The sequence below is a fragment of the Falco peregrinus genome, chromosome 7, assembly GCF_023634155.1.
Source record: "Falco peregrinus isolate bFalPer1 chromosome 7, bFalPer1.pri, whole genome shotgun sequence".
NCBI classification, from domain to species: Eukaryota; Metazoa; Chordata; class Aves; order Falconiformes; family Falconidae; genus Falco; species Falco peregrinus.
In genome coordinates, this window is record NC_073727.1 from 11,027,752 (window position 1) to 11,054,578 (window position 26,827).

Consider the following 26,827-nt stretch of genomic DNA (forward strand, 5'->3'; position numbering starts at 1 on the left):
ACTCCATTTCAAAAACACAAACGCCCCGGAAGGATAATGCACAAGGATGGGTTTTATCCTTTACAGAGCTCAGCCATTAGGAAATGTTGCTTTACTCGACCCTGATGTCAATGCAATGACAAACAAACAAAACAAAACAAAAAGAAAAAGACACCCTCAGGTTATGTGAATGTAAAAAAGTGAGCTGCTGCTTTTGAAAAACTGAGGCTAGAGAGGACCATGGGAAAGCTATACAAATCACTGCTATTGCAGGCAGTTACAATTATGCCTTTGAAAAGCCTTTTGGATGCTTCTGATTCTGTTACCAGTTCCACAGCATTTCATCTTTGTGTATTTACATACATTTACTATGATGTTTTACTCTTAATATGTTCACCAGGAGTATTCATGCATACTTCTAATTTCTGGACAGCTCTATTAATCCAAAGGGATTCTGTTTCTGATTACAAGCAATAGCGGTAGACACAAGACTTCTTCTATCCTAGGGTCTCAAAGCACTGCACAAGAACAAATGAATTATGCTTTGCATCTTCTCTGAAGTAAGAAACATTACTATCCTCTTATAAGCCATCCTGGACTGTCCATCCCTCTGCAACTTAATCACGAGGCTCTGCTGAAAGCTTAACTGGTAAAACAGAAACTCTTCAGTTCATGAACACCATGAAGCCTCTGAAATGTAATTACTTCTGATGCGCAGTCTCTGACTGCATGCTGTTATTTGTAATATCCCAAGCAATTACCAAGTTCTTTTCAGGTAGAGAGAAAAAGCAAAATTAAACCATTTCACTGCCAGTGGATGAGAAATCTTGAAGGATGGAAGAAAGCGAAGACAGGGAAAGAAACTCTAAACCAACAGAAAGCAACAAGGAGGATGCCTGCATAGTCTAACTACAGTAAGTTTCAATAACCTCCTAAATAATACCATAACCAGCTATCAACCAGTAACTGTGAAACAAGCCTTTATGGCTAGGAAAAATTACATGTTACACTGCTGAGCATGGAATCTCTGTCCATATACAGAGGTTATGTCTGGATAAACGGCTTCACCCATTTTGAAAATGGAAAAAAAAACAAACCTAAGTTTTGCATGGGTCCACGTGCAAACATGTCCTTCATGCTTGAATTCTCTAACCAGTGCTGCAAATGTTGAGCCAGTATCAAAGGCAGGAGCCAAAACAAGTTTCGACTAGGAACATTTTCTGGTCCTGCTGTCTTCCTGTGAAAAACTGGCAAAATCTCTCCAATGTCTCATAAGCAATAAATTAAAGCACTTGGGAACAGCTTCACAAAACACGATCCGTAGTATGCAACCACGCTGCACCTCTAACATTGTCCTGGTTGAAGCTTTTCACCTGTTTGGCATCCTCTCTTTAAAAAACCAGAGCACCATGACAGAATCTGTGATTTACAAGGAGACAAAAAGCAGATCTAATTACTGCAGACTTACCAAATTTTTGGGAAAAAATGGGCTCATCAATGTATCTTGTGTTCTCTCAGCATAGAGGTTTAGAGAAAAGAGACAAAGGGTAGATATTACAAACCAGTTGCCCTCTTGTAGGCAAGGTTAGTAACTGAGAATATATTGTAAGACAGAAGGGCTACTGCAGAGCTAAGGGACTATGGGATTTTGGACATCTGAAGAAGAAATTAAATCTTGAAGAACAGATATAATCAGAAGGGGGTGTATTTTGTTGTTGGTTTTTTTTTACCTGGGTAACTATTCTGCTTTTTAACAGCTGAACATTACAGTGGCTGGAGACAGAAGCTCAGCTAGATGTCCCACTACATCTAGCTCTGCAGGAAAGGACCTTGAGGTCATGGTGGACAGCAACATGTCTTGTGGCAAAGCCAACAGCTTCCTGGGCTGCATTAAGAAAAGCATTGCCAGCAGGTGGAGGGAGCTGATCCTTCTTCCACTATGCCCAGCACTGGTGTGGTCCCACCTGCAGTACAGGGTCCAGTTCTGAGGTGCATAGTAAAGAAAGATAAGGACTTACTGGAGCAAGACAGCAAAGGGCTGGTTTAAGAGACTGGAGCATCCATTATAGGAGGAGATGCTGAGAGAGCTAGGACTTTGCAGCTTGGAGGAGGGAAGGCACAGAGGGATCTTAACAATGTATATAAATAGCTGAAGGGTGGGAATGAAGAAGAGGGAGCCAGACTCTTCTTACTAGTGTCCACTGAGAACAAGAAGCAACAGGCAGAGAAGTTCCAAAATAGGAAACTGAATCTGAATACAAGAAAACTTGTGTTTTCTTTTAAGTGAGGGTGGTCAAACGGGTGTTGCACAGAGAGGTTGTGCGTGATCCTGAGCAACCTGCTCTAGGTGACCCTATTTGAGCAGAGGGTTGGACTAGATGATCTCAAGAGGTCAGTTTCAACTAAATGATTCTGTGATCATACATGCCACGTGCCAAAGGACCAGAGAAAAGGTAAGACAATTCCAATTTATTTGGAATGACCTGGGTTTTGGCTTTCTAGAAGCGCACACTTGGGAGTGAAGGAGAGATGCTACGCAAGTCCCTGCTGCTCCTGCATGAGGTCTATGTAGTCCACAGCAAGACAGCCTTGGGAAGTCCATCACTTGTCCTTGCAAAATACAGGGGTATTTGTGGTCCTGAAACCAGATCAGAAATTTCCCATTTCCCTCCTCCATTACTGTCTCCTTCCTTCACATCCACAAACACATTTCTGCAAACTAGCAATACCCCTCCCACGTAAAACCCAAAATACACCCCTCAAAAACTACTAAACCCAAAACCCCAACAGAATGACTGCAATGTTTTGGAAAATGGATCACTTCAGTGGTCTGGATATCAGCTGTCTCCAGATCACTTGTTCCAGCAGAAAATGGAAGGCAAAGGAGCTGCAGCACATGTGTGGAAATGCACTGACCTACCTCCATCATGGCACTAACACCACCAGGGGAACCACGTTCTCTCCATGTGACGCACCCTAGGAAGGGCTCACCCTCCTGTCACCCAAAACAAATTCAAAGAGGGCACCACTGCCACCTCTCGCTCTTGTGGGATCCCAACATTTCTTACAGGTTCACCCAGGCTGAGATTCCTCAGTGAGGTACAGTCAGGGCTAAATCCGACACTCCTGCTTCTGTCGAAGACCCATGCCCGTGTAAAGCAAGACTTGTACGAGAGCCTGCCACATGATAAAGGTGAAGGATCAGCAAAGTGACCTGCAACGCCTAATGAATGTTTAGGCACAAAATTCTATTTTCAAAATAACTGTTTCAAACGCCCATTTTTAGGGAGAGGAATGGAGATTGCTTTTATAATAATAGTCCAGCCAGGTTTTCTTCCAACAAAAGCATTTTCACCAGGAGGAACCATTACATGCATTCAAATTGTCTATCAAAATGCAACTGCTAATTAAGAACAAAAATGACTGTGAAATTGCAATGTAGGCTCCATTTAATTTTAGTGGGGATTCCAGGCCTTTACTGTCAGGAAAGTAACACCTCTCATCAGCTCTGCAGACACTGGAATGAGGCACCTCTCATCTTTTGGGTTTTCCAATTAATGATGTGGACTGTTTTCATACACTTGCCAATGATTAACCATAATTGAATGTTTTGTGGGTTTATTTGGTTATACTACATAGATTTTAGCAAATATGTCATAACGCTGCAGAGGAGCTCTCCCCCCACCACCACTGTCTGATGCTTTTTATGCAAAAGTACAGTTTAATATTTGCTGTGAAACGCTTCAATAATAAATGAGAATTCTAAGTGGGTCTATGCCTAGGATCAAGAAATATCACTGGATTTCTCCTTTGTTCAGGTCGTGCTGGCAATTACAAGCAACAGCATGGTTGATTTAAGTGTGCTATGCCATCAAAACGTAGAATGAAAAACAATGACATCTGGGATTTTTCTTCTAATACAAACTTAATTATTAATCAAAGCTACGACACACACTAAACATTGGCAAATGGCTTGAGAGCATCACAAATTTATTTTTGTCGGTGGAGTCTTTAAAAGTCTTTTAATAATCAGAAGACAGGACTAATCTACGTCTGTGCAGCCCCCAGTAAGATTTTTGACCTGATACAGTTTGTAATATTCGCATGTAAGGCCATTTTTTAGGGGATGAGGGCAAGGGCAAAAACAACCAGCAAACAAGAGTTTGAAAAATTTACCCTGCTTTCAGTACAATTCCAGCTCTTTAAGCTCCTGCTTTTAGACTTCTACAGATTTTTAATGAAGACTGCATAATTGTCCAACATTTGGGATAAGAAATTGTTTTATTCAAAACCAAGTAAGCTACTGTGCAAACAATAGATCCATCTATTAATCATAAATTCTTCTACCACGGCTAATTATTGGCACCAATCTCAGTGCTAGCTCCTGCAATATAGGCAAGTTACTAAGACTGAAAGTTTATTTTATAGGCACTGAGCAGTTTTTATTAAAAAAAAAACAATCTACAGGTCTGTAACTCTGTAGCAGCTATTTTTCTTATTCCTTTTTGAAGCATAGCACAGCGATTACATGTACCAGATGGTAACATTTTATGCACATTGATCTGGACTACCTCTGAAATAGCAACTGAATGTTAATGAGGGGTAGCTGAATTGCTGAACTGCTTCTCTGTGTGTCCCTATGTTTTAAACATGGCTTCTTATTTTGTGACTGATGGTCTGGCTAGGACCAGGGTATCACACAGTGTGCCTTTCTGTATATAGATAACGTGAGCTGAATTTCACTGATAAAGGAAATCAGGTCCATGTCAGACAACTGTGGCTCAGAACGAGACTAACCTAAAACTCTTCTCAAACTTCCAGTGATTAAATTTTATTTTTTTCAATTCACTCTCGCAGTTTAACCAGCTTCAAAGAAATACGCACACTCCGTAATAAATACAAATACTACTATTTTACATACCTGTAGTGTATTTTCTTCAGGAATCAAAAAAGCAGGTTTTCAGCTTATTTCACCTTACTGAGCAAACTGGAACTATGGTCAGACCTGACTGGTTTGAATATGAACTTACGCCCACTGCAAAGAACCGGTAACTCCAACCCTCAGTGTTCTTCTACTAGGGTCAGTGAGAAAAACTCACTTGAGAGCAAATATACATAAGGGAGGAAGGAATTAGATGCTCTGCACACACACAGGACACGCATCCATATAGCTCTGGAAAGAATGCTCACAAACAGCATTGGAGAAACACAATTGCAACCAAGCATGCATGCTGTAAATATAATTAAAAGAATATTGCAAAGTGACTTGAGGTAAATACAAGAAAATATTGGGGTTTTTTACATTGAAATGCTTAGAAAAGAAAGAAAGATTTGAAGTAGTAACAAATTAGTGACTGGATTTCTCCCCTCTGATACAACCCCCCAAGCACCTTCCTCCCACCCCCCTTTAAAGTTTATCATTCTGATACCTTTTAAAAAAAACAGGTTTCTACAATAGGAATTTTGCAACAACCTGGCGATAGATGTGTAATTACCTAAAACACAGTGGTATTTCCACACAGTGCATTTATTATCCTTTCTTTAAACTCCTGCAGGATGCCCACCTCAGCTGAGGAGGAACCGAATCCTTCCCAGCACCATCATCAACTCAACTGACCTTTCAGGTATCTATCTCTCTGTAAAGGCTCCTCTGCTAATCTCTCCAACCTGAATTTATTAATCTTTATTACGCCATTGCCTGACACCTCTTCTCCAGTAAAACCTAACCACCTTAGTACTCTCATCTTCCTTAGACTCACTGGTTTTTCTATGAAAATTACAAGTGAAACAATACTCTGTGCTCTTAAACTCTAAAAAATGCCCACAGATGTAGGCCCAACAAATGCCTCATAAAGGTTAAGCAATCTTCAATCAGATACTGAATGACAGATGAAGCACAGAAAGAGATAAGGGCGCTTTATAAGACAACATCTCATCTGGTTACTTGCACTGAGTGTTAGAGGCAGATTAAATTGCATAGGATGACACATCTGCTGCCCACTTTTTTTAAAAGAAAAAAAAACCCAAACCACATCTGACAATATACACAGTCTGAGTCAATGATGTAGCACTTAATTTAGCTAAATCATGTTGGGAAATGCAGGTGCATGGATGCTTGTATACATGCAGCTTTGGGTATACTAGGTATTTCCTTACACGAGCACGACAAAGAAAAGGATTGTAACAGTAGAATAAAGGCTTTTCAGTGCCTAATCACAAGAAGAACTAACTTCTGTTTAAATCAATTAAAGTTGCATCAGACCACAGTAAAAATGCACTGTAGCAAAACTTGCTACAACAAAAATGCCCACTTCAGCAAGACAATCAATTCTCCCCTTCTTAACGTACTTAATCTACATTAAGAACTAACATTCCACGTGAATCTGAAAGGCAAGTATTTCACATACATACTTACAGAGATTGATACGTATCTATAGCTATATCAAAAAGGATATGAAGAACTCCTTCATCAACTTGGCAGGCTGAACTTTGCAGTTGATCTTCCAGATGCACCAATTTCTCACTTATTGCTTCACATTTTTCTCCCAACTCGGCAGAAAATATGAAGAACTCCTACAGGAAGTTGAAAAAGAAAAGAAAGCATGTTTGCTGCTCACTGCACTTTTCTACATCAAATTTGCATCAAATTAAGGGCAAAATAAAATATTAGTAAGAGGATATGGTACTTTGCAGTGCTAAGACATTGCCTGAAAGGAAATTCCTGTTAGAGAAACAAAAAGTTGTTACTATATAATAAATTAGTGATTTATATGAAATGGAATGAGCTTGTGGTCTCAGTCTATTTCCCAGCAGAAAAAAGTCATGATCTCACTTTCAGCAGATGATTAAAGAGGTGTGAAGACTCAACTGCTCTCCCTCTTCCCTGTTGTCTCACCACAGCAGGGGAGGGAAATCACACACTGACTACACCATTTAGGTTCCTAAATTTCAAGTTTTTCATGTAAATATGATTTACACTTTTAGGCCATTTAAATATTTCAAGCAGCATCGCTTTCGGTATCTCTTATAAACACAAAATGTACTTACTTTTTTGAGGAAAAATCTGGCTAGAATACTTTGGGACTTTGCTCAACTGATCAGAGAAAATGCATCAAAGTGTTAGAGATTACATGATAAAACTACACTTTTTTACTGTGTTATCACGAAACAAGACTAAATTTTCAAAAATAATACTTCTCTACTTAGAACTTCTAGAGAAAAACACTTTTTTATTTTAAGCTGAGTATTTCAAACCAGTTGCAAAGTCCTTCCCATAAGTTAGTCTGCTTTCAGATATATGCAGAAGGGTAGTTTGTATCTTTTATATTTTGTATTGAGTACTTCTTTGAGAAATTACACAAATAAGCAGCAAATACAAGAGGAGGGGAAAAAAAAAATCAACTAATTTGTGCAGCACTGAGACAAGCCTCTCCTCTCCCTCCCAAGGCATCGTAGCGCTGTTTATAGTGAATGACATGGCTTATCTGTAAGGAAAAAGAGTATGATGCCAAGAAGTTCTGCTGGAACCATGTTGAAAAAACTGGAGTAATTCACCAGCTGGTGTCCAGAAAAGTGGATTTTTCTTCAGTCTGTGCACCTGTCCCTAAAGCCAGCTGCACATGCACCCATATACAATCTTCAGAAAGTTTTTCTCCTTTAAAAAAAAAATAATACTTTGAGTCCTTTGTACTGATCTGTTGCTATAATAGCAGCCATCATTGGTTGTTTAAGAGAAATCAAGCCTTCAGTCAAAGGCCTTTCAAAGAAATCATGCTAATACTTGTCGAAACGCTGCCCATTGTGGACCAACCTGATTTTTGGTGAACACGTTTACCAGACCTCTGTTCTGTGCCATCCTTACGCTTCGTGACACACAGTGCATGCACAGAGTCAAACGTCAGAACAGCTCTGCTGGCTGGCACATCCCCTGTTACAGCACAGCGCTTTGGCCCTTCTGCTTTCCTAGGGCTCCTGCCAGACGTGGCTATCCAGCAGATCGCAGGGGTGCACAGCCAGCTGCAGCTCGAGCCCTGGATGAGCGAGCTGGCTGAGAGAGGTTGTATCGCAAAACACCGGCAGCTCAGACACAGAGAGGCACGTGAGAACCAGCTGGCTGAATCCTTGCCGCCGCGCACGAGACCGGAGCAGCCGCCTTCAGAGCCATTATCAAACACCAGAATTACAGCAGCACTCCACAGCATTTACAGACAGAAAAATGACCCGTTGTTTTTAAAATGTGAACAGGGGAGGAGAAGGTACACATTCTCTCTACAGCCGCTAGGAACGTCCTTTTCTCAAGACCAGGGACAGAAGATGAGGAACAAGTCTTCCATCCAGCTGCTAAATCATTTATTCAGTACACCAGCAGGACTCCATATGCTGTTAAGGAGTGGGATAACCCTGGCAATTTATATCAACAGAAAGCTTTTAGGGAATCATTCTGTGACACGCATGCGAGAACAGATGACAGTTGTCTAAAAGAACTTAGGTCTTGGGCTAGAAGACTGAGTAAATTGCAAAAACCTAGTATTCTGAAAGCACATCTAAAATTACGACTGTCTAGAGAAAGCTCCACCTCTGAACACTGATTTTTCTCTAACAGTTACATGTAAGAAAATCAGGTCTTCACAAAACCGTCATCCCCAATGCAAGAAAAACAAGGCAAAAACCACTCAGTGCTATACAACCATTGAACAGTTAACTGAAGAATGACTTTAATTAATGCACAAACTCCCAAGTATTGCTCTGACAGAAAAAAGCCAAAAGTGAAGTTTTCAAACCAGACTCTTTCTGCAGACTGTGTACTTTGACAAAATTAATTAGTCCTGTACAGATCCTGAAGAACTAGTATCTTATAGTGACACATAAAAAGCAGATTCTTGCTCTAATAACATCAAGTTATTGAATACTTTAATCTGATCCAGTCACTGCTTTTATCAAGAACTATTAATATATGAGATTATTGGATCATATTCATGCTGTCAAAAAAATGACACTTCTCATACTGATTTGAAATCATCAGTTACTACAGACAGCAAACAAAAGAAGTATGTGTTACAGCACACTCCTGAATACCTGTGCCATTAATTATATTTAAATATTAAAAGCATTATAAAGATATGCATTATAGTAGGGTATCCCTTTCTTTTTTAGGGTACTGTTAATAGCAGGAACGTTTATCCAGATAATGGGTTGCCCAACCAGCATTATCATCAGTTGCTGTAAGAGAAGATCCATTTCTCCCACTTTTAAAATTGCCCTCATGTTTCCAGTCTCATATATGCAAATACAAGGAGTTCAGTGAGCAGCTAATCTAAATGATCAGCACACCGGCTGGATTTGTCTGGCCTTGCCGTAAAGATCCACAGTCGAAAAATTTTCCCTAGTCACTGTGTCAGTGAACGTACAGGGCAAACCAGGCCTTTTAGACCTACCCCCTCACCGAACTTCAGGTGGGTTGAAAGATGCTGGAGACAGCACTTAGATACCTGGTTGGCAAAACAGACTCCAAGTTGCAGTGGCCTTGCTCTAATATGCACAGATGCTGAAACCCCCAGATAAAATCCAACTACAGCCTGCAATCCACAGTTGCAACGCAGCTGGATGACTCCATTTAGTGGCATACGGCGACGTAATCTGATTTCACAATTGTCATTTTCTTTTCCCCTTTAAAAGAAAACTTGACAGCCAAGTAAAGAAAGGTCCCAGGAAGGATGGAAGGAAGGAACCCAGCGAAGAAGCCCCCAGGACCCTAGGACTTCAGGTGAACGCTCATTCTGTAGCAAAGGCACCTCATGGTGCTGTGCATCAGTGCTAACCTGTACTTTGGGGTTCTGAGCTTTGGCTGGTAGCTTCTACCGTCCTGCAGTTCCAGCCAAGGGCTCTACTTGTCTCACACTAAACAGGCTTAAAAATAAGAGACTACAGTTTTTAACTCACTGGCTTTAATTCCTTTGTCAACTGAATATTTAGATTCTCACTTCAAGTAAAATGTCCATTCTACCTCATGAGAAAAAATTTAAGTGTATTCTTCCTTCACACTTCCTTTAAGTGTATATTCTTCACGTTTTGGGTACATAATGAATCGTCTAAAAATGTAACAAACATCCTTTTTACTTTGGAAATTAAGATACATGAACAATGAGTACTAGGAAAACGTGCTTAATGTAGAATTGTTACAATATGGGAAGGCAGGGAAATTAAGTAAAAATTGGATCAAACTTGTTTAGGTCTTTAAATACTTGAAACCATTTAATCATAACTATATGGCTATGGTTGCATTGCAGTGTAACTAAAATTGCTCCACAAGGTATGAGTTATAGTCTGTTAATCTTAAACTCCTAGTAGGCATTTTGCAGCTTAATTCCTCTTTAATACAGCAATAATAGTGTACAGACAAATTGGTTTTGCACCTACATGACACAACTACCTTTTTAGTTGAAATGAGAAGTTCCTCCATAGTTTAGACAAGCATCATCTCCCAGGAGCTTACTTGCAGGCATCATTTGAAATATGCAGGAGGATCACCATATAAATTATGATCTTCCAGAACATATACATATATATATATATATATATATATATATATATGGCCTTTCTTATTTTTGATTGGAAAGATGCGGTCATGCAGAGAACTCTAGTTTAACATCAACAACAGCTATAAATTAAATGGGAAGGAAAATATACTGTTCTCAAAAATATACAAGAATAATTCTAAACATTCAACCAATTCCACAGCTTCTGCCCCCAGGCCCTCATTTGAAAAAACTTCGATAACCCAGAGAAGTAGATAGGAAAGATTTCTCTCAGTGCCTTTCATGCCTAGTAACATCACTGGTAACATTTTTATTTGACATTTGTCTATGCAGGCAGGGAAACCGCTGTCAGTGACACACGAACTCTTCAGAACAGCTCTCGGTTGGAAAGTGGCACTTTACACTGATCAACATCTCTGAGAAGAGACTGGACTCTGCCTCCAGCTCAACATATTAATCAAATACAACTCATCCAAGCTTGTCAATTATGTCAACGCTTTAGACTTCTTTGGTTATTTTTGCACTAACAGCACTTTCAGGAAGCAGCTAGGAGAGACTGTGGAAGTCAGGGAAGAGCTGAGATGCAATATTGCTTTACGGATTTTCCTGTGAACAGGGGATGTAACTAGTTGGGATTTCTGCTCACCCCCCAATCCGCATCCCTAAGCAGGTAAAAACAGCACAAATGTGGGTGTGATTTGTTATTTTTTAGGGTGAAATTCTGCTTCCTCATGCAAAGTAGAAATTCTCATTCTCTTCCAGAAATGAGTCTGATGCAAGAAGCAGGAAGAACACGGTTCCAGCTGATGCACAGCTGGAACATCAGCATACTGAATTAAGAGCCGAAGGAATAGCTTCCCTAGCACTTTACCCTTATGCATTTCATTTTATGCTTTTACAAGTCACTTTAGTCACCTATGAGCAACAGCTCCTTGACAGCATTACTCAAGGAAAATGTTTGACGAGCTTTTCCATTGCAAACACTTTCTGTGCTCTCTTGGATCTAGTTCAGCAATTTTATGGAGAAGAATCAGTACTGTAGTAGCTACATCTAACTCTATTAGAGATTAATGTCTCTATTAGAGTCTTTGCTGGTTGTGTTGAGAAGCAGGATTCCCAGATATATCCATAAAAGTCAACCTTCCTACAGAGGAACTTTCGTAAAAAGGTGTTGCCTTAATTCCAACTAGCAATATCATAACCCAAATAAGATAAAAGCCTTAGAAGACCTTCTGCAGAACATCAAAGCCAGATTTCTTTCAGCTGTACTAAATCTGTTCTCTCCTGTAATAGTTAAAGTAATTCAAAATAACATAACAACTAAAAAAGTTGCCCTTGCAGACAGATACTTCATATTACGGCACAAGGTTTAGAACAGTGAGTTACTGTTGGCAGACCCTCACCCCTTGCAGAAGTTAATGGAAATTGTGAGCATTGGAAACTCCTAATCATCAGGCCAGGGCATCTCTTAAATCAGTCTAGAAACAAAATGCAACCAACCATATGTTTGCCCTGCTTGAGTAGATGCTTCAGTTGCAAGCAGGCTAAGTGCACATGCCCTCAGGTATGAGCTAGATGGCCACAAAGTGTCCAAAGTGCAGGTGGAGGAAGCATTTGCCCCTGCTCTGCATCCCAGATTTCCTGCCCTGTGTGCATTGTCCTGGGCAGGTATTGTAAATGAGGAAAGTAAAATGGCCACTGAGAACAGGTCTGGTCTCTTACTCTGAAAATAATGCGTGTTACTCCTGACCGACACCAGCTTAGCATCGTGGCAAGGCTGACCAGGAAGCAACCAGGGACCACCAAAGGCTGCTCGGTGACCTGCCGTGGCTGTCCTCAGCTGGTGTCAGCCTACACAGCCCCTGGCAGCTGGCCGGGATTTTGTGGTTCTGGTGGCAGGGTAGAGCCTGCTCCAGAGCCGAACTGCCCTTGCAGTGAGCAAGTTTTCCTACCGCAAACTTCCCTTGCTACAAACCAAGGTGGTTACGTTGCATTTTACCCTTATACAGCACACAACGATAACTAATGTCCTCCTTATCATTATTTTTTATGTGATTGAAGACCTTGACTTTCAACCAGACCAGGATTTCTAAACCTTTTATTTCTATTCCTTTCCTTCTTTTCTTCAGTGTGTTCCTGCCTTTTACAGAGTGAGGTGCCCAAACCAGCGCTGTAGTCCTCTGGAGGCTCTGACATTCTCAGCTAAGCACAGTAATTATTTCTGTCTTACAACTGACATTCCCATTAATGAGGCTGCAAATGACATTTGCCCTTTCTTGCAACAGGATGAAGGTAATGAATCCCACTCTATCTGCAGTCCACTATAACCCTAGATCCTGCTTCTGCAGTATTGTCATCTTAGCTGCTATTTACCATCTGTATACATAAATTTGACTTTTTTCTTCCTCAAGTGTAATTTGCACCTGTCTTTCAACGTATCCCATCTTATTGATTTCAGGCTATTCTTTCAATCTATCAAGAGCATTTGGAATTCTAATCCTAATTGAAATTATGTTGACTGGCACATAAACTCCTAGCCTACCTCCTTTTTAAAGACAAATACCAAGTCTGCCTTTTACCGATCCCCTAGGACTTCAGGAGTTTTCAAAGCAGCTTGTTAATGGTTTGGAGATTGTTTTTCTTGGCTCCTATGCACTCAGAAGAAATTTCATCGGTCTAGCCTGACTTGAGTACATCTCACTTGCCTTAGGATCCGTTACTACATTTGTCTCTTGCTACCTTGTACTGAATACTTAAGAGCACTACATACATGGACATAGTTTATCATTTTTAGAAAGACTAAAACCAAAGAGAGGAAGAAAAAAAAATATTTCTGCCCTCTGCTCTAGTTTCATTATTTTCTCCTTCACCTCTCTTGTTAGAAAACTCACGTTTTCTTCTACCTACCCCTTACACACAGCTTATCCCTGAACTCCCTAGCCATTTTGCATGTCTTTTGTTCTACAGTAGCTTAGTGTGTTCGATGGTCCTGCTGCTTCACTTTTACACTGTGCAGTACCCTTTTAGGGTCATCCTTAGGAACATTTTTGTCCTTTCCTTTTCAGAATTCTTTTGGTAAACTGAAGAGTTGCTGACAGATGCGTAGTCTGCCTTTTCTGCACCAAAAGAAGATGGCACTGTACTAGAAACATGAAGTCTTCTAGAGGGGACCAAAGATCATCTGCTGGTTCCTCCTCCTACAAAGTCTGTCCCACAGAACCTCACCTGCTGCTGCCCTGATTTTGTTTCGGTGAGGTTTCCCTTTCATGAAGGTGGTTATCTACCTTTTCTCGGAAGAGGGATCAAGGTTGTTTCCCAATTACTTTTGCCCTTACCACCTTCCACTTACAGACTGCTAGCTTGTTCCATCAGCCTGTTTATGCATATTTAGGAGACTGCAGCACTACAACACGCTCCTTGGTTTCTCATATGCAACGATTCAGGCATAAAGCTTTCCAGACAGCTGTTTCACAACTGTGACCTACCTCCTCCCTGCCACCACACGCTTATCCCACATTCCCTTTGCTTGCACTGATCCCCTTCCCTCCTCCACAGGGATACAACACCACATGGGACTGTTAAATTACTCATCAAAATTACAGCCTGTTGTTGGCAGTTCTTCCCCTCATGTATCTTCCAGCTATGGAGGAGTGTCCTTCGAAAAACATCTACGCAGGAATAGAGCTTTCCACTGCCATCCAGCAGCCTGCTGTGGTCTGGGTGACAGCAGTCCTCCCGTTCTCATCTCCAGCAGACTGAAGATCTTTCCTGAGTGCAGACTTCCTAAAATGAGTGCACACTACTTCACTGGCTCATTTAATTAAACTGGGACAATTCCAGTTCCTGCTGTGGGAGGATGAGGACATTTACTGACTTAGCAATAAAATTCACAGTGGGCCAGGACCTGGAAAAGAAACAAAAGCCCCAGACTGGTTTTTGGTGTCCACACCCTGCTGTGCTAGGAGTCAGCATAGCCGGGTATCATTTATAGGTGGTTCCTAGCATTGTTCACTCCATCTCTGCTCCCGAGTCACTAAGATGCAACAATCTGGAATGACTAACAGGGTGCTCTCCTGCAGGCAGCAGGGAGACTGACAAGAGTGGATTAGGGGACCAGGGCTTCAAAGGAACATTTAGGCAAAGCTTTGCCATGGTACAGGGTGCTGACAGTTTCATGGAGTTTTTATAGAGCTGTCTACAAGTCAACATTAATCCAGCTGTGGCAGCGGTGTGGTAAGAGCCTGGCTTTCTAACAAATTTCCATTTCCTCTATTTCTGTCATTGCTCTCTATTCTCTTTATGCACATTTTTCCTCAAAAATTCAAAAGGGCAAAATTCCTCTGTTTGTGAGGACTCATAACATATTAAGCTCTTAGTGGATACTTCCATAGCGGCAGCCCTCTACGCCCATGAGCTCTGGTGCATTTGTAAACTCAGCACACACATCGCGCTCACATGCTCTGGATACATCTCCTGTAAAGCAAAAGAACAACTTCAGTCAAGAGCTAGGCTGTGCTACAACTTTCAGTGGAGGTCACTGCTGGACATAAGCATGCAGCTGTACTCTATCTGCTTTGCTTCAGACCATACGCAATTTTTTTAGTTTCCAGCAAATATCCTGCTGTCTTGGCAGCTATCACTACCAACATGCCCTAAGCATTTTGCCCTGCTGGGAGCAGGGCTTTTTGCTACCTTTATCCTGGGAGACTACCTGACCCTATTTCATGCCATCTTGTGGACACAAGCACCTGCACAGTTTTCCTTTAATTCACAACAAAGTTTACTGCTAAGAAAGGCTATCTGCATTTTCTGCAAAGTTCACCTTCGCTCTCAAGGTTTTTATTTATGCTGAACTCACACAGAGCTATGCAGTCTATCCTAGGCGTGCTCTCACGTCACAGTTCCCTTGCACACAAGGTCAACAATCTGAGCTTGGTCTTGCAGTTAAGATTATCTTTCCTGGAGCATTCCGGCTGCTCCACAGTCTTTGGATTCATTGGTGGGTATCTAAAGAAATGCCTCATCTGAATAATTATCCCAAACTGCAATTTTTATTTATATATTTATTTAGTATTTGCTTGGCTCAGCGCTTGTCACCTGTACTTGACAGGTGGCATTTCTGCTATTATGGAAGGTGAACTAGGGGTTACTTACCTTTGTAATTAATTTGCTGGCTGGACACAATGCTTGGATACTAAATTTCCTTAATATGTAAGTTGCAACCCAAGGCACACCATAAAAATGGACCAGACTGAATCCACACAGCTCTTAGAACCTGTATAACTCTCCTTACACATATATTACCTGAATTTTTAGTTTGTATGTAGACAGATTTTTGTATGTACACAGATTTTTCTAATCACTTACTCTCCTAGGAAATGCATCTCATGTTACTCAAGTATCCTAGACTTTCTTAAGTATATAGACTAGGATCTGACATCTTTTTTACTTATGAAAACAGTGTAAAATTACAAACATCCAGTATTTTTATTCAAATTGAATTCCTATTACCCTGTATTGTGCTACAATTCAAAAGTAAATTCAAAGGTATTTTTAGTGGTACAAGGAACCAAGTAAAGCATCATGATTTTGTTCTATTCCTAAGCATCATGACAGTGCTACAGTGAGGTTGGCTAAATATCGTCGGTCCTACTTTTCCCCAACATATTCATCCTGTTGTTGGTATGTATTAAAAGCACTAGTACAGGATTCAACTAGAAGCTCCCTGAAACACACAGCAATTTTGCCATTATCAATCAATGGGAAAAAAAGGAATGGGCCCACTCTAGTTGTGCCTATGCTGCTTTTCTAAGTGCTCGCACATTCTAGCAATTTATACTTGAAGGTAATAGTATAAAAACAAGTGTCATTAGTTCTAATTGAGATCCAGAAGCCTGCACAAGATCACTGCTTTATACTGCCTAGAAAACACTTACCTCAGATAAATGACCCTCTGCTCCAAATGAAATGTCTTCTATAACCTGTTAGAGATAAATTATTAAGTATATGGTAGATACATGCTATATAAACAATAAGATTTCAATGGAGCTTAAAAAAAACATATAGCACATTAAGAAGTTATATAAGCTGAACAGTTACATCATTTTGCTTCACATGCATGAAACACTTCAATTGCATTTATAATGGAGCAGTGGCAGCCACACAATATTTAAAGCTAAATTTGAATACATTTTATTAAAGCCTGCCTTTGACTTCCCAGTTAAAACCCACATGGAATATGCCTCAGTCTAAAAGACTAACTATAGACTGAGACAAGTTTTTCTGTCTTATGGATCCATACACCATTCAAGAGTGCACAGAATTTTTTTCGGCACAAAACCCTGTAAGTGATTTTGGGCAGGAGAAACAAGAGACCCCACTGATGTTTTGTATTGGTAACACATGCTAACTACAGTCAGTTCCTCTTTCAAAACTTGCTTCATCTGTAAAGTCTATAAGAAATTAGCCAACATTTTGTTGATCGGCTGAAGAGCAAAGAAATTTGATGTTGACGTTATTGGAAAATCATTAGTTCTTATCACACATAACAGTATTGAAAGTCTTTAAATAAGCTGAGATATGGATATTGATTTGATAGGGCAATATTTAGTATCGTAGCTATGTACATACATATAAACAATGAAGTGCAAAATCATTATGCTGCCCTAAGATCGTTATTATTATTATTACTGGGTACTATTTTCAGTAATTTATCTGAAAAGTGGTTGCTTAGATTTCTTTTACCTGTAATATTAATTTTCTAATGATATTTTTACTGCTAAATACATGTAAGCATTAAGTGTACTGAGATGCTACGACCTCTGGCTAAAGAGATCACATTTTTACCAGCAGATACTACACAACAGTATCATGTACAGCCAAGCGGCACACTGCACTGCACAACAACGCATGTGAACATACAACAATGATGTGACCGTTGTGTACAAGCCCCGCTGCCTGTTGCTACAGAAATCCCTTCCAGCTTGGATCAATACAAAAAAACACTCAAATGCTGACTTTTACTGACGCTTAATGCTGACATTTAAAATGAAGATTAAATTTAAAGTTTCCAAATTATTTTTGAAGCTCTACAAATACAACGTTTAATTAAAACTCGAATGAATGTACAGTTGATTTAGCTTTCTAAAGGCTTTGTCCTTTACACATTGCACATTTGCCTCCTGGACCACTGGCTATCTCAATGCCCAGTAATAAGGTACAGCCTGCTGACACAGGCTTTCTTGGTGCTTGCTATTGCTAAATTCTGAAAAATGTTGTCTCATATCCTGTGATGACTTTGTTTTAATGACAGACACCACATTAAATATTCATTTATTTTTTTTTCTTCAGGATTGTCCACTTAGTATCACTCAGAACTGTTCTATAAGATTCAGTATCTTAAAAAAAGTGAATCACGTGAAGGCCTTGCAATTACAGAACATCTTCCCAGCACCACAGTGCTCTACAACAGACCCTGAAACATCATCCCAGATGGCAAAACTGAAGTAGCCAGAGGTGAGGAAAAAACAGCAGCCCTTACTCTCACCCCTGTTCTCTGCCGCTTTTATGGTGAAAAAGTGAAAAATGATCTACAAAGAATTCTGGTGGTATAACTATCACAAATACTGACTTACAAAAGGTAACACTACCAAATTTTGGGTTTTACCTTGTAACTTTAATCACCTCAATTTTCTTGAAATCTAGTAGGTGTTGCTTTCCTTCATAGTGATTAAGAGGGAGCACTGCACAGCATGCCAGATAGCAGAAGAAGAAGAAAAAAGGATAGGTCAGAAACTCAAGCCTGCAGCTGCACACATACTCATGTTCATTAAGATACTTGATGTTAAGGAGGTCCCAGCACACACACATCTCTCTGCTTATTAGTTATCATTCGTGTTCCTGGTGTTACAAAAAGGGTTTGCTTACACATAATCAACAGGCAAATAAAAATAAAAAGAGCAAGATATCACAAGAAATGGAACAAGCAGGCATTAATGTCTGAAGAGAAATGAAGTGTTACTGTGTATTTTAGAAATCACTCAGGTATGTATCTAACTATGTAATAATGATCATCACAGCAGCTTCCACCTCACTGCCATGTCACCTGGGCAAAATAATAAGCATGGAACATTTCTGGGATGAAAACTGGAACCCGTCTTTTAATTCCTCAGAGACTTGGGAGAAAATCATGCCCAATTAGCCACGGAAAGACTAACTGTAACTGCAGTGATGGGGCACCCTAATTTCATCAAGATAGCTACCAGCTGGAGCGTACACACTTATATGAAAATTCAAAAATCTGTATCAAATACATTAGACAACAAGCTGACGTTCACATGACTGAGGCCAGTAATATCGTCTGTAACTTTGCTTCCGCATTTTGTAAAAATACTATAATGAGTTATCTGTAATTAAAAGGAACACATCTTAATTTTTAAATAACTCAGAGTGTTCCACAGGATGATTTTTTTCTGGCCTCAACAGGCTGAGATGCCAAAGCATGTGATTGTCTTCCCTGGTTAACAGTCAGTGTTATAAACGAAATGTAATTTACCGGATTATTTTGGGATGCCCGAGTCTACCATGTAAATAAACTGGGGGGGTGGGAAATCTGTACTGTCTTAGAAAACACCATTACGAAGACTATAAAATAACTGTTGACAGTTAATAAACCTGTGGTCGCACATGACAGTAAAATATCTGAACTTTCAAAGAATTTATACCTTACATATTTTATACCAGAACATGCCATATTTTATGATCTAGTGAGGATATTTAATTAAAAATTAAAAATGTACCCTCTGCAAAGCGGTATCTGAGCATCTAAGTGAAGGGTTCTTTCCATTCATCTGGTTTGCTTTTCTAACTATTGTTATGTTTCTTATTTGTTCTTTGTTTTCTAATGAAAGCTATACAGCAAGACAGTGACATGTGAGAAAGCAGTATTTGTAGCATACATCAACAAAACCAATATCCAGATACTTAGCCAGACACAACATGATAAATAACTGGAGAGCTTCATTTATGGCATTTCACCATAAAGGAAATCAATCACCTGGGAACGAAACGTACCTTCCGAGGCATATATAATACACATGCTATTATTACCCTTTCCTATATTGTTTTGGAGCAAGTAATTCAGTAACCTCTAAATACAAAGAACACCACTCCTTCCTTCTGCTTCAGTGACCAACAGCACCCCAGGAGTTGCTCAATGGGGAACAGAGGGGACACAGCTGAAGAGAACAGTCATTCTGGAAATATGGGAACCGCATCGAGCTACTCCTCTCACAGGGACACCACAGCCTTGTGGAATAATATCAGACCAAGTATTCTGACAGACACATGCTTTTCTATTACATATCCCCACTCGCTGATACATGGCTACAGAAAGGTTCACTAGTAATGGACAACAATAAGTTTTTCCATGAAAGCCATGTGGATGGATAAATTTAGAGACTAAAAGCCACCACACCCCTTTTTTTTTTTCCCCCACAAGCATGACATTAGTTTTAAATAAAAAAATACAATACCATATAACACTTGTAGCACTTAAATGCTACAGAAGTAGTTGTCTTTCAACTAAGCCCGTTTACAGGTCAAGACATATTGTCCCTTGCACTTCAACATGTTCAAAAGTGGAAGTCAGCATGATCTGTCATGTGTCAGGTTTTCTGATTGTTTTTATATTCTGCCTTGTGATGAACTACGAGATGTTAGGGAACGTTACGCTATAGCTCTTCTCTAAAAGTTGAGATACGGCCTGTCACTGAGATCCTCAGCCTTACTACCTAAAGTGTACTCGTTTGGGTAAAAATTCTATACCCTACAAGTTAAAAATCCCAGCTCCTGAAAGTATAAAAGCAAACCCTAATGCCAGAACCAGAATACAGTCTATATGTTGGGGTTTTTTATGGTTGCAATGGGTTCAGTCATCACTGAGGCATTACCTTGGCCTCACTGGCCAAAGCTGCAGGCAGCACCGAAGCAGAGAAAGGCTAGTTGAGTAAGCCACGATAAAACATCCGTGTTGCTCAACTCCTTCTAAAAGCTGGAAAATGAATGGTCTTACACTAAGAAAACTGCTTCTTCTTTGCTTTCAAGTTTGTCAGTCCTAGGAGCACTGTGGGCACAGAGTCAGGAATACCTCCACAGGTCCTTCACTGACAGGCATTTTCATGTTCCTATTTACAGATCAGCTACTGGATTTTGGTATATTCTCAGTGGAGTTGATGCAGGATAGCAGGACAGGCCAGATCCCAGGCAAAGACATTTACACCACGAAGTTTAAGCACCTAGATGAAGAGCTGAAGTTAGGGGGTAGGCTCCCTAAGTTCCCCCTATGGTCAACATAGACAGGAAATTATCAAAAAGCAAGTTCAAAAGGAGAAGCCTAATGAAAGCACTGCAGATATGCTTTCCTTTTCCATTAAACACAGGAGGAGCCTGCCCCTCTTGAGTCCTGCACCTCTCTCCAGAACCAAAAGTCACCTCACTTCAGCTGCTTAGATGTCATTCAGGGATAGCAATGCTGTTTTCCAGGGAAACGACCCGGACTTGCAGGGGTGACACAGATGATCACCTACAGCACAAATCTCAAGTGCTACAGAAACAGCCACAAACCCCCAAACCCTTCAGAGCTTCTAAGCTGCACTTTGGAAAGGGCAGCACAGCTTCCCATAACAGAACTCCTCGTATTACTTCAGTGGACTCATCAGGAATACAGTAAGAGAGGGAAGAAAAAAAAATGCAGGGGGTGGGAAATCAAAGCCACAGCTGACCAATTCCAATAAAAATGTTCTCTATGTGGATTCAGTCTGTAAAGCTTTTTCCATAGGAAAAGGCTGCAAGTTACTATTGAAGCTCAATTTAAAAACAGAATTTTACTAACAAGAGGAGATTTTAGAGTAAGTTAAAGGCCTGCTTTCCACCAAATCTCAGCCAGTATGAATGCAAAATCAAGCATCAGCTTTCAATGTAACACACAGTTCAATGGCTCTTAACATCAGGTACAATTAAGCACACTTTTAATTTTTGTCAACTCCTGCTGAAGGGTCTTTTTGTCACAGTGGTGCTGCGGGATGATGAAGCTTTTTAACAACTTGTTTACCTTGGCAGTGCAGTTAAAAGATTATTAGGTAGCTGTACATTTTTCAAATAAGTATGGCATTCCAGAGCAGAAAATTAAAAGAAATTTGACAAACCTTTTAAGTCTCATGATTTTTTTTCCTCCTTTTATTTGTTGGATGCTGGAAGCCTACCAGCATCTGAGCTAGGAAGCCTTTGACCATTTCACTGGGGGAAGAAAACTTACTCTCTCCCCAGTTCAGCTAACTCAGATCCAGGAATACAAGTCACCAAAACTAACTCAGAGTGTAACTTGTCAGTGAGATGAGGAACAGCTGACAGTTTCTGTTACATACATAATCGTTTTTCCTTTTAATCCTGATGTACATTCTGTATTTATTGCCTGAATAATTTCCACATATTAAAAAGACTGATGGTGAAAGGAAAAAGGGTTGAAGGGCTTCTGAGAAGCTAATGAGCTATTTTATTCATGTTGCATATTGGAGGCCAGATGTTAAGTTCATACTTAACCTACCCTGCTGACCCATCACCCAGACTCAACTCCTCTCAAAAGGAAAACCAGCATTATTGCTTGAAATGCAGCTGTAGACTATTTCAGATACCTCTTTTAGCTCGCTGTGTTTGGGGCAGGGAACAGTGCCCCACTCTGCGCCCTTTGGAAAGCAACCTTCTTTTCTTTTCTCAGACTCAGACGGGCCATCAGCAGTCGTCTCAATCTCATCCATTTGGTTCTCCTCTTCTTCAAAAACACAACTGGTTTCTTTCAGTTGAAACCCTCGGATCAACAGCTGACAGGCCTCCAAGTCAGCTTCCCACACTTTTTGGAGTAGCTGGCTCCCACAGCTGAAATAAAAGCCAAAAGAAAATAAAACTGCAGTTCAGGGAGAATAGCTGCTATTTCAAGTAACTTTTGGGATGGCTGCTTGTTATTAGATAGGAAATACAAGGAAAATAAAAACAATGAAAAAGCAACAGCAGCTCAAATGCTTCCACAGAGATAACACAAGCTATTTCAAACTGAAGAGCAGCAAAATTACGGCCTTATTGCAAAGCTGATACCATAAAATACTTTTGTGGTAAGATGTTGCTTCCAACTGTACGGCATACACTGGCTACGTGTGACCTTCCCCTGATCAGACACAAGTCCAGAGCTCTTGTGATCACACCCAGGGCTTCCTTCGTGCTATCAGATACACAGGACTGTCAGCCTACGAGCAGTCACCTGTGTTTCCTGAATTTGATGTAGAAGATCATGCATGAACAATCTCGCTGTTTACTGCATTAAATCACCTCTAACTTTTGGAAAATAGGTACACTAAGTTTCCTGTTAAGACTGAATTGTGCTTTTTCAGCTCTGGTCAATGAGTTGAAGTTAGCTTAAACTATAATACCCTTTCTTTCCTTCTGCCTTATACTTTTGAACATTGTCCTTCTCTCTCGCTAATTTGCTTTGGTTTTTTTCTACTTTGTTATGCCACCAAAGAAAAAACCAAAAGTATTTGGAAATTCAAAATACCAAACTTCTTCATATTTTTAATTCATTGATCATCTCTCAGAGATGTCCATGTCCATTACAGATACTGCTCCTGAGATCTGTCCAATGGGTATTTTCACCTAATGTAAATGGGCATTCTAGGCACAGATAGTTTTTCAAAACAAAGACACTGAATACTAACATCACACTGCTCATAAGAGATGTGGTCACAATTCCATTTAATACATGTTGTCTCCAAGGAACCAAAAAGATTAAGTTGCCTGCTAAAACACAGCAGATCGGTGGCAGAGCCTGGGATGGGACTTGGAAGCACCAATTCCCACGGCAATACACACTTCCAGACAGATTTCAATGCTAATATCTAAAAATGGCAATATTTTTTTTCACAGTGCTTTTCATATTATATAATTTACTCTGTAACTGTAAGCAGAGTGACTAAAAGAAGGAAAATAAGTTTGATTTCAACTTTTCTGACTAAATTAAAGACCAGCTTATCTTTTATTCTAAACAAAGGATAAAGGAGCTACACTGCTCACAATGAATTCATTAACCTAACAAAGGTACGTTTTTAACTCTACAAACTCTACAAAATGCCAAGCTGTAAAATTCACACTGCAATATTTTGAGACTGAGAGCAAAATAAAGCTCCAAAAGGTAAGCTAAGCTATTTCATCTGTGCTTAGAGTCAGTATATGTAAGTTTACTGAAGGCAGAATGCAGCATGAGGTCCACAAGCTGATCTCCCTCAAAGACTTCAGGGTATGACTGATTAGAAAGCAAAAAAATCTTCACTGGGTTACACTTCTGTGTTCTATCCAGGTAGCATTTCACTTACCATGCCAGAAAAATAAAATAACCCCAACTGTTTCTGTACTCATCAGTCACATCATCATGGTTACACAGTCAAAACATTTCCCTGCAGATATACATAAGCCCATTTACTCGCTTTTTGGAAAAGTCTGTTTGCAGCTATATATGGCTTATTATTAAAGGTTCAGAAAATACACCAGAGACCTAAATCATAATTTCCAGCAGCTAGCCTGTTTTGGCTATTCAATTTAATGAAGAGCTCTATTGACAAAACTAGGGCAGAGATAGTGATGTATGCAGTATTTACAGTGGAGAAGATGAATAGCATATATAAAATACAGCATAATGGTGCCTGGGATGCTGTTATGCAGCCACAACTCCAACTCATCGGTCAACATGCTTTTGGCAGCGTCTAAGTTTTACACCTGTTTTAGTAATCAGCAATTACGGAACATACCACTAATAGCTTGCTTTTATTTTAAGGGTATCTTTGTTTTACCGTTGTATCTGTAGAAGCCTGATACATCTTGAACTCAGATTCTAAGACGCTATGCTGACCTTTTCAAATGAAATCAGTGAACAGACACATACTTGGATATTTAGAACATACCTAAGTCCGAGGACTCTGCATCTTTTCGGCTGTATTTTGAAACTCAGTGCCTAGAAGCATTTTTTCAAACACATTTTTTGAATGAAAATTACTTGAAAGCTGCAAATAGCTGATAGCAAAACACATTCCAAATAATTATTAAAAATAATATTGTCCCCCAAATGCAAAAATCTTTAGCTTTTACAACAAGTGTAAATCAAGCTTAATTGAATTTCAGAGTTTGGTTTACTCATGTTCAATCCACACTAAGAGTGTATTTGCAGTCTCCATGAAGCCAAAAGTATCTGGATGCCTGTACTAAACACAGGGAATTTTTTCAAGGTATGCAACTTTTCAAACTGATGGATCAAGATTGGAGTAGATTTTACATTATTCCTATACTCATAAATATTTTATGATGTATCAAACTCTAGGTGTTATACACCTGTCTGTACATTATTATCAAAGTGGCATATGTGGGAAGCTCAATGGAGCCGACAGGAACAATTTGCTGGAACGCACAACAAATTACAGCCCATCAAGTATTTATACATAGCCAGCAACAACAAAGCATAGCTAAATCTCCTACTGACTGTGAACTTCCAAGTGCCAGAGTGCTCACGAGTCCAAAGCGCCAGGCTTTGTACAAACCCCAAACAGATTACAATGATTACAAAAAAAGAACGGCTTTTAAGTTTAAAACAAGCAGCAAGAGCTAGGACACAGATGAGGATGTTCAAATAAACAGAGACAACAGTGGACTGAATATGGCATGTCATACTGCAATAGTTTAATTAGTTACATTGGTAACTAATTAGTCTAATCACTGTCAAGCACACTGAGGTAGCACAGTGAATGAGCATTTTAAGGACTTCAAGGAGGCCAATGAAACAGGTCAGTGGATATCTAAGATCTCCATCCCTCCACGAAGGAATCACGTAAGAAGGGCAAAAGATGCTAATATAAAAACATAATGGGCAAGTGATTGATACCGATGTGGTTTAACATCTGCAGATGGAAGTCAGTCTTTCGATATAAATAAAAAAAAAAATAAAAGACTGAGCAGGTAGTAAAAGATTGTGAGCAGCCTTGACATTGAAGGCTAGTAGTTATGTTTGATGTGTCAGGATAGAGGGAACCAATGGAGAAAAGCAAAGAAAGTGAAATGATCAGAAACACAGAATGAGGGGGGGGGGGGGAGGGGAGCGACAGTCACTGCCAGTCATTGCAGCGGCAACAGCACTTTAAATGGATGAGAATAGAGCAAGACTGCTTTTGTCAAGTCATGGCCAGGGAAATGGATGTTGAAGTAAGGGAGATGCAAGATTCGACCAGGGTAATTTTTTAACTCGATAGATAGCTAGGACGGGTCTTATCTCAAGGATACTATGCAGAAAGAATCTACAAAAGCAGGCCTAAGTTGACTTGAGGAATGACTGAGACATCCACAGCAACACGAAAGGACGCAGTAGGGAGAATTCCGGATTAGGTCAAGTTGATGATGATGAAAAAGCTGTCAGAGAAAGAGCTGTTTATGGTTAGGAGGAAATGAATGTGGAACAGAGAGGTTTATCCTTCAGTTCTCGTCATAAAGTGGCAACTCAAATTGTAACTGCAGATGCCTTTACCAAGTCTCAAGTTGTTTTCTAAGAAACACCACCAAAGACCAGAGGGTACAAGGAAACTAGAGGCTATCTTGAATCTACACCTAACACTGGGTGAAATTCACATCGGGAAACATATACAGCAAGGATTCTCTCTCTTTCCTTGAAGCCCAAAGAACACTGCTTCGCTGACTTTTCCCAAGATTCCCAGAGACATCAATGAGGGCTCTCTATGTGGCTCTCAGCACATTATTCTAAAGCTATTTATAGTGCTAACTGGAACTACGAGAACACAACTTTCCTATTGAGGACTCTGCATACATACAAAAAGGCACATTCAGTTCCTGAACATTACAGCCTAAATGAAAACATGCCTGTGTAAAAATAGCCAAAAGCTTTTATATTAAACCCCACTTTAAAAAACAAAACAAAAACAACCAAAACAAAACAAAGTCTCCAAAAATCTCCAAATCTCCTCAAAAGAAACTTGGAATCAACCTAGTGAGATGTCAATACTTGTAAATCTCATCATCTCTAGTTTTCAGGAATGCCCCTTGGTGAGCGAATTGTTAAAAGTGGTTTATAACACCCTGAGGTCAACACTGTGTGTTGATAGATGATGATGATGTTTATTTTAAGGGAAACCCCTGTAAGAAGCCACATCTTGAAAGCCAAGAGAGCAAGACCGAAGCTAAAAGGTTACATAGCAAGACACCCATTTAGAAAG

General features: G+C 39.9%; 1 protein-coding gene across 4 annotated transcripts in view; it reads right to left on the bottom strand.

The window, feature by feature from the left end:
- The window catches only part of DISC1 (DISC1 scaffold protein), a 207,852-nt gene that overhangs the window by 4,243 nt on the left and 176,782 nt on the right, over positions 1–26,827 (bottom strand). For 3 of the 4 annotated variants that reach the window (XM_055810644.1, XM_055810641.1, XM_055810642.1), the window contains 3 exons: positions 22,205–22,445; positions 16,451–16,495; positions 6,442–6,552 (listed from right to left, as the gene is read on the bottom strand). In XM_055810644.1, coding sequence (XP_055666619.1) covers positions 6,442–6,552; positions 16,451–16,495; positions 22,205–22,445 — 397 coding nt within the window. Of the gene's footprint in view, positions 1–6,441; positions 6,553–16,450; positions 16,496–18,180; positions 18,257–22,204; positions 22,446–26,827 lie in introns of those variants that run through there. The other variant, XM_055810645.1, reaches the window with a different exon arrangement.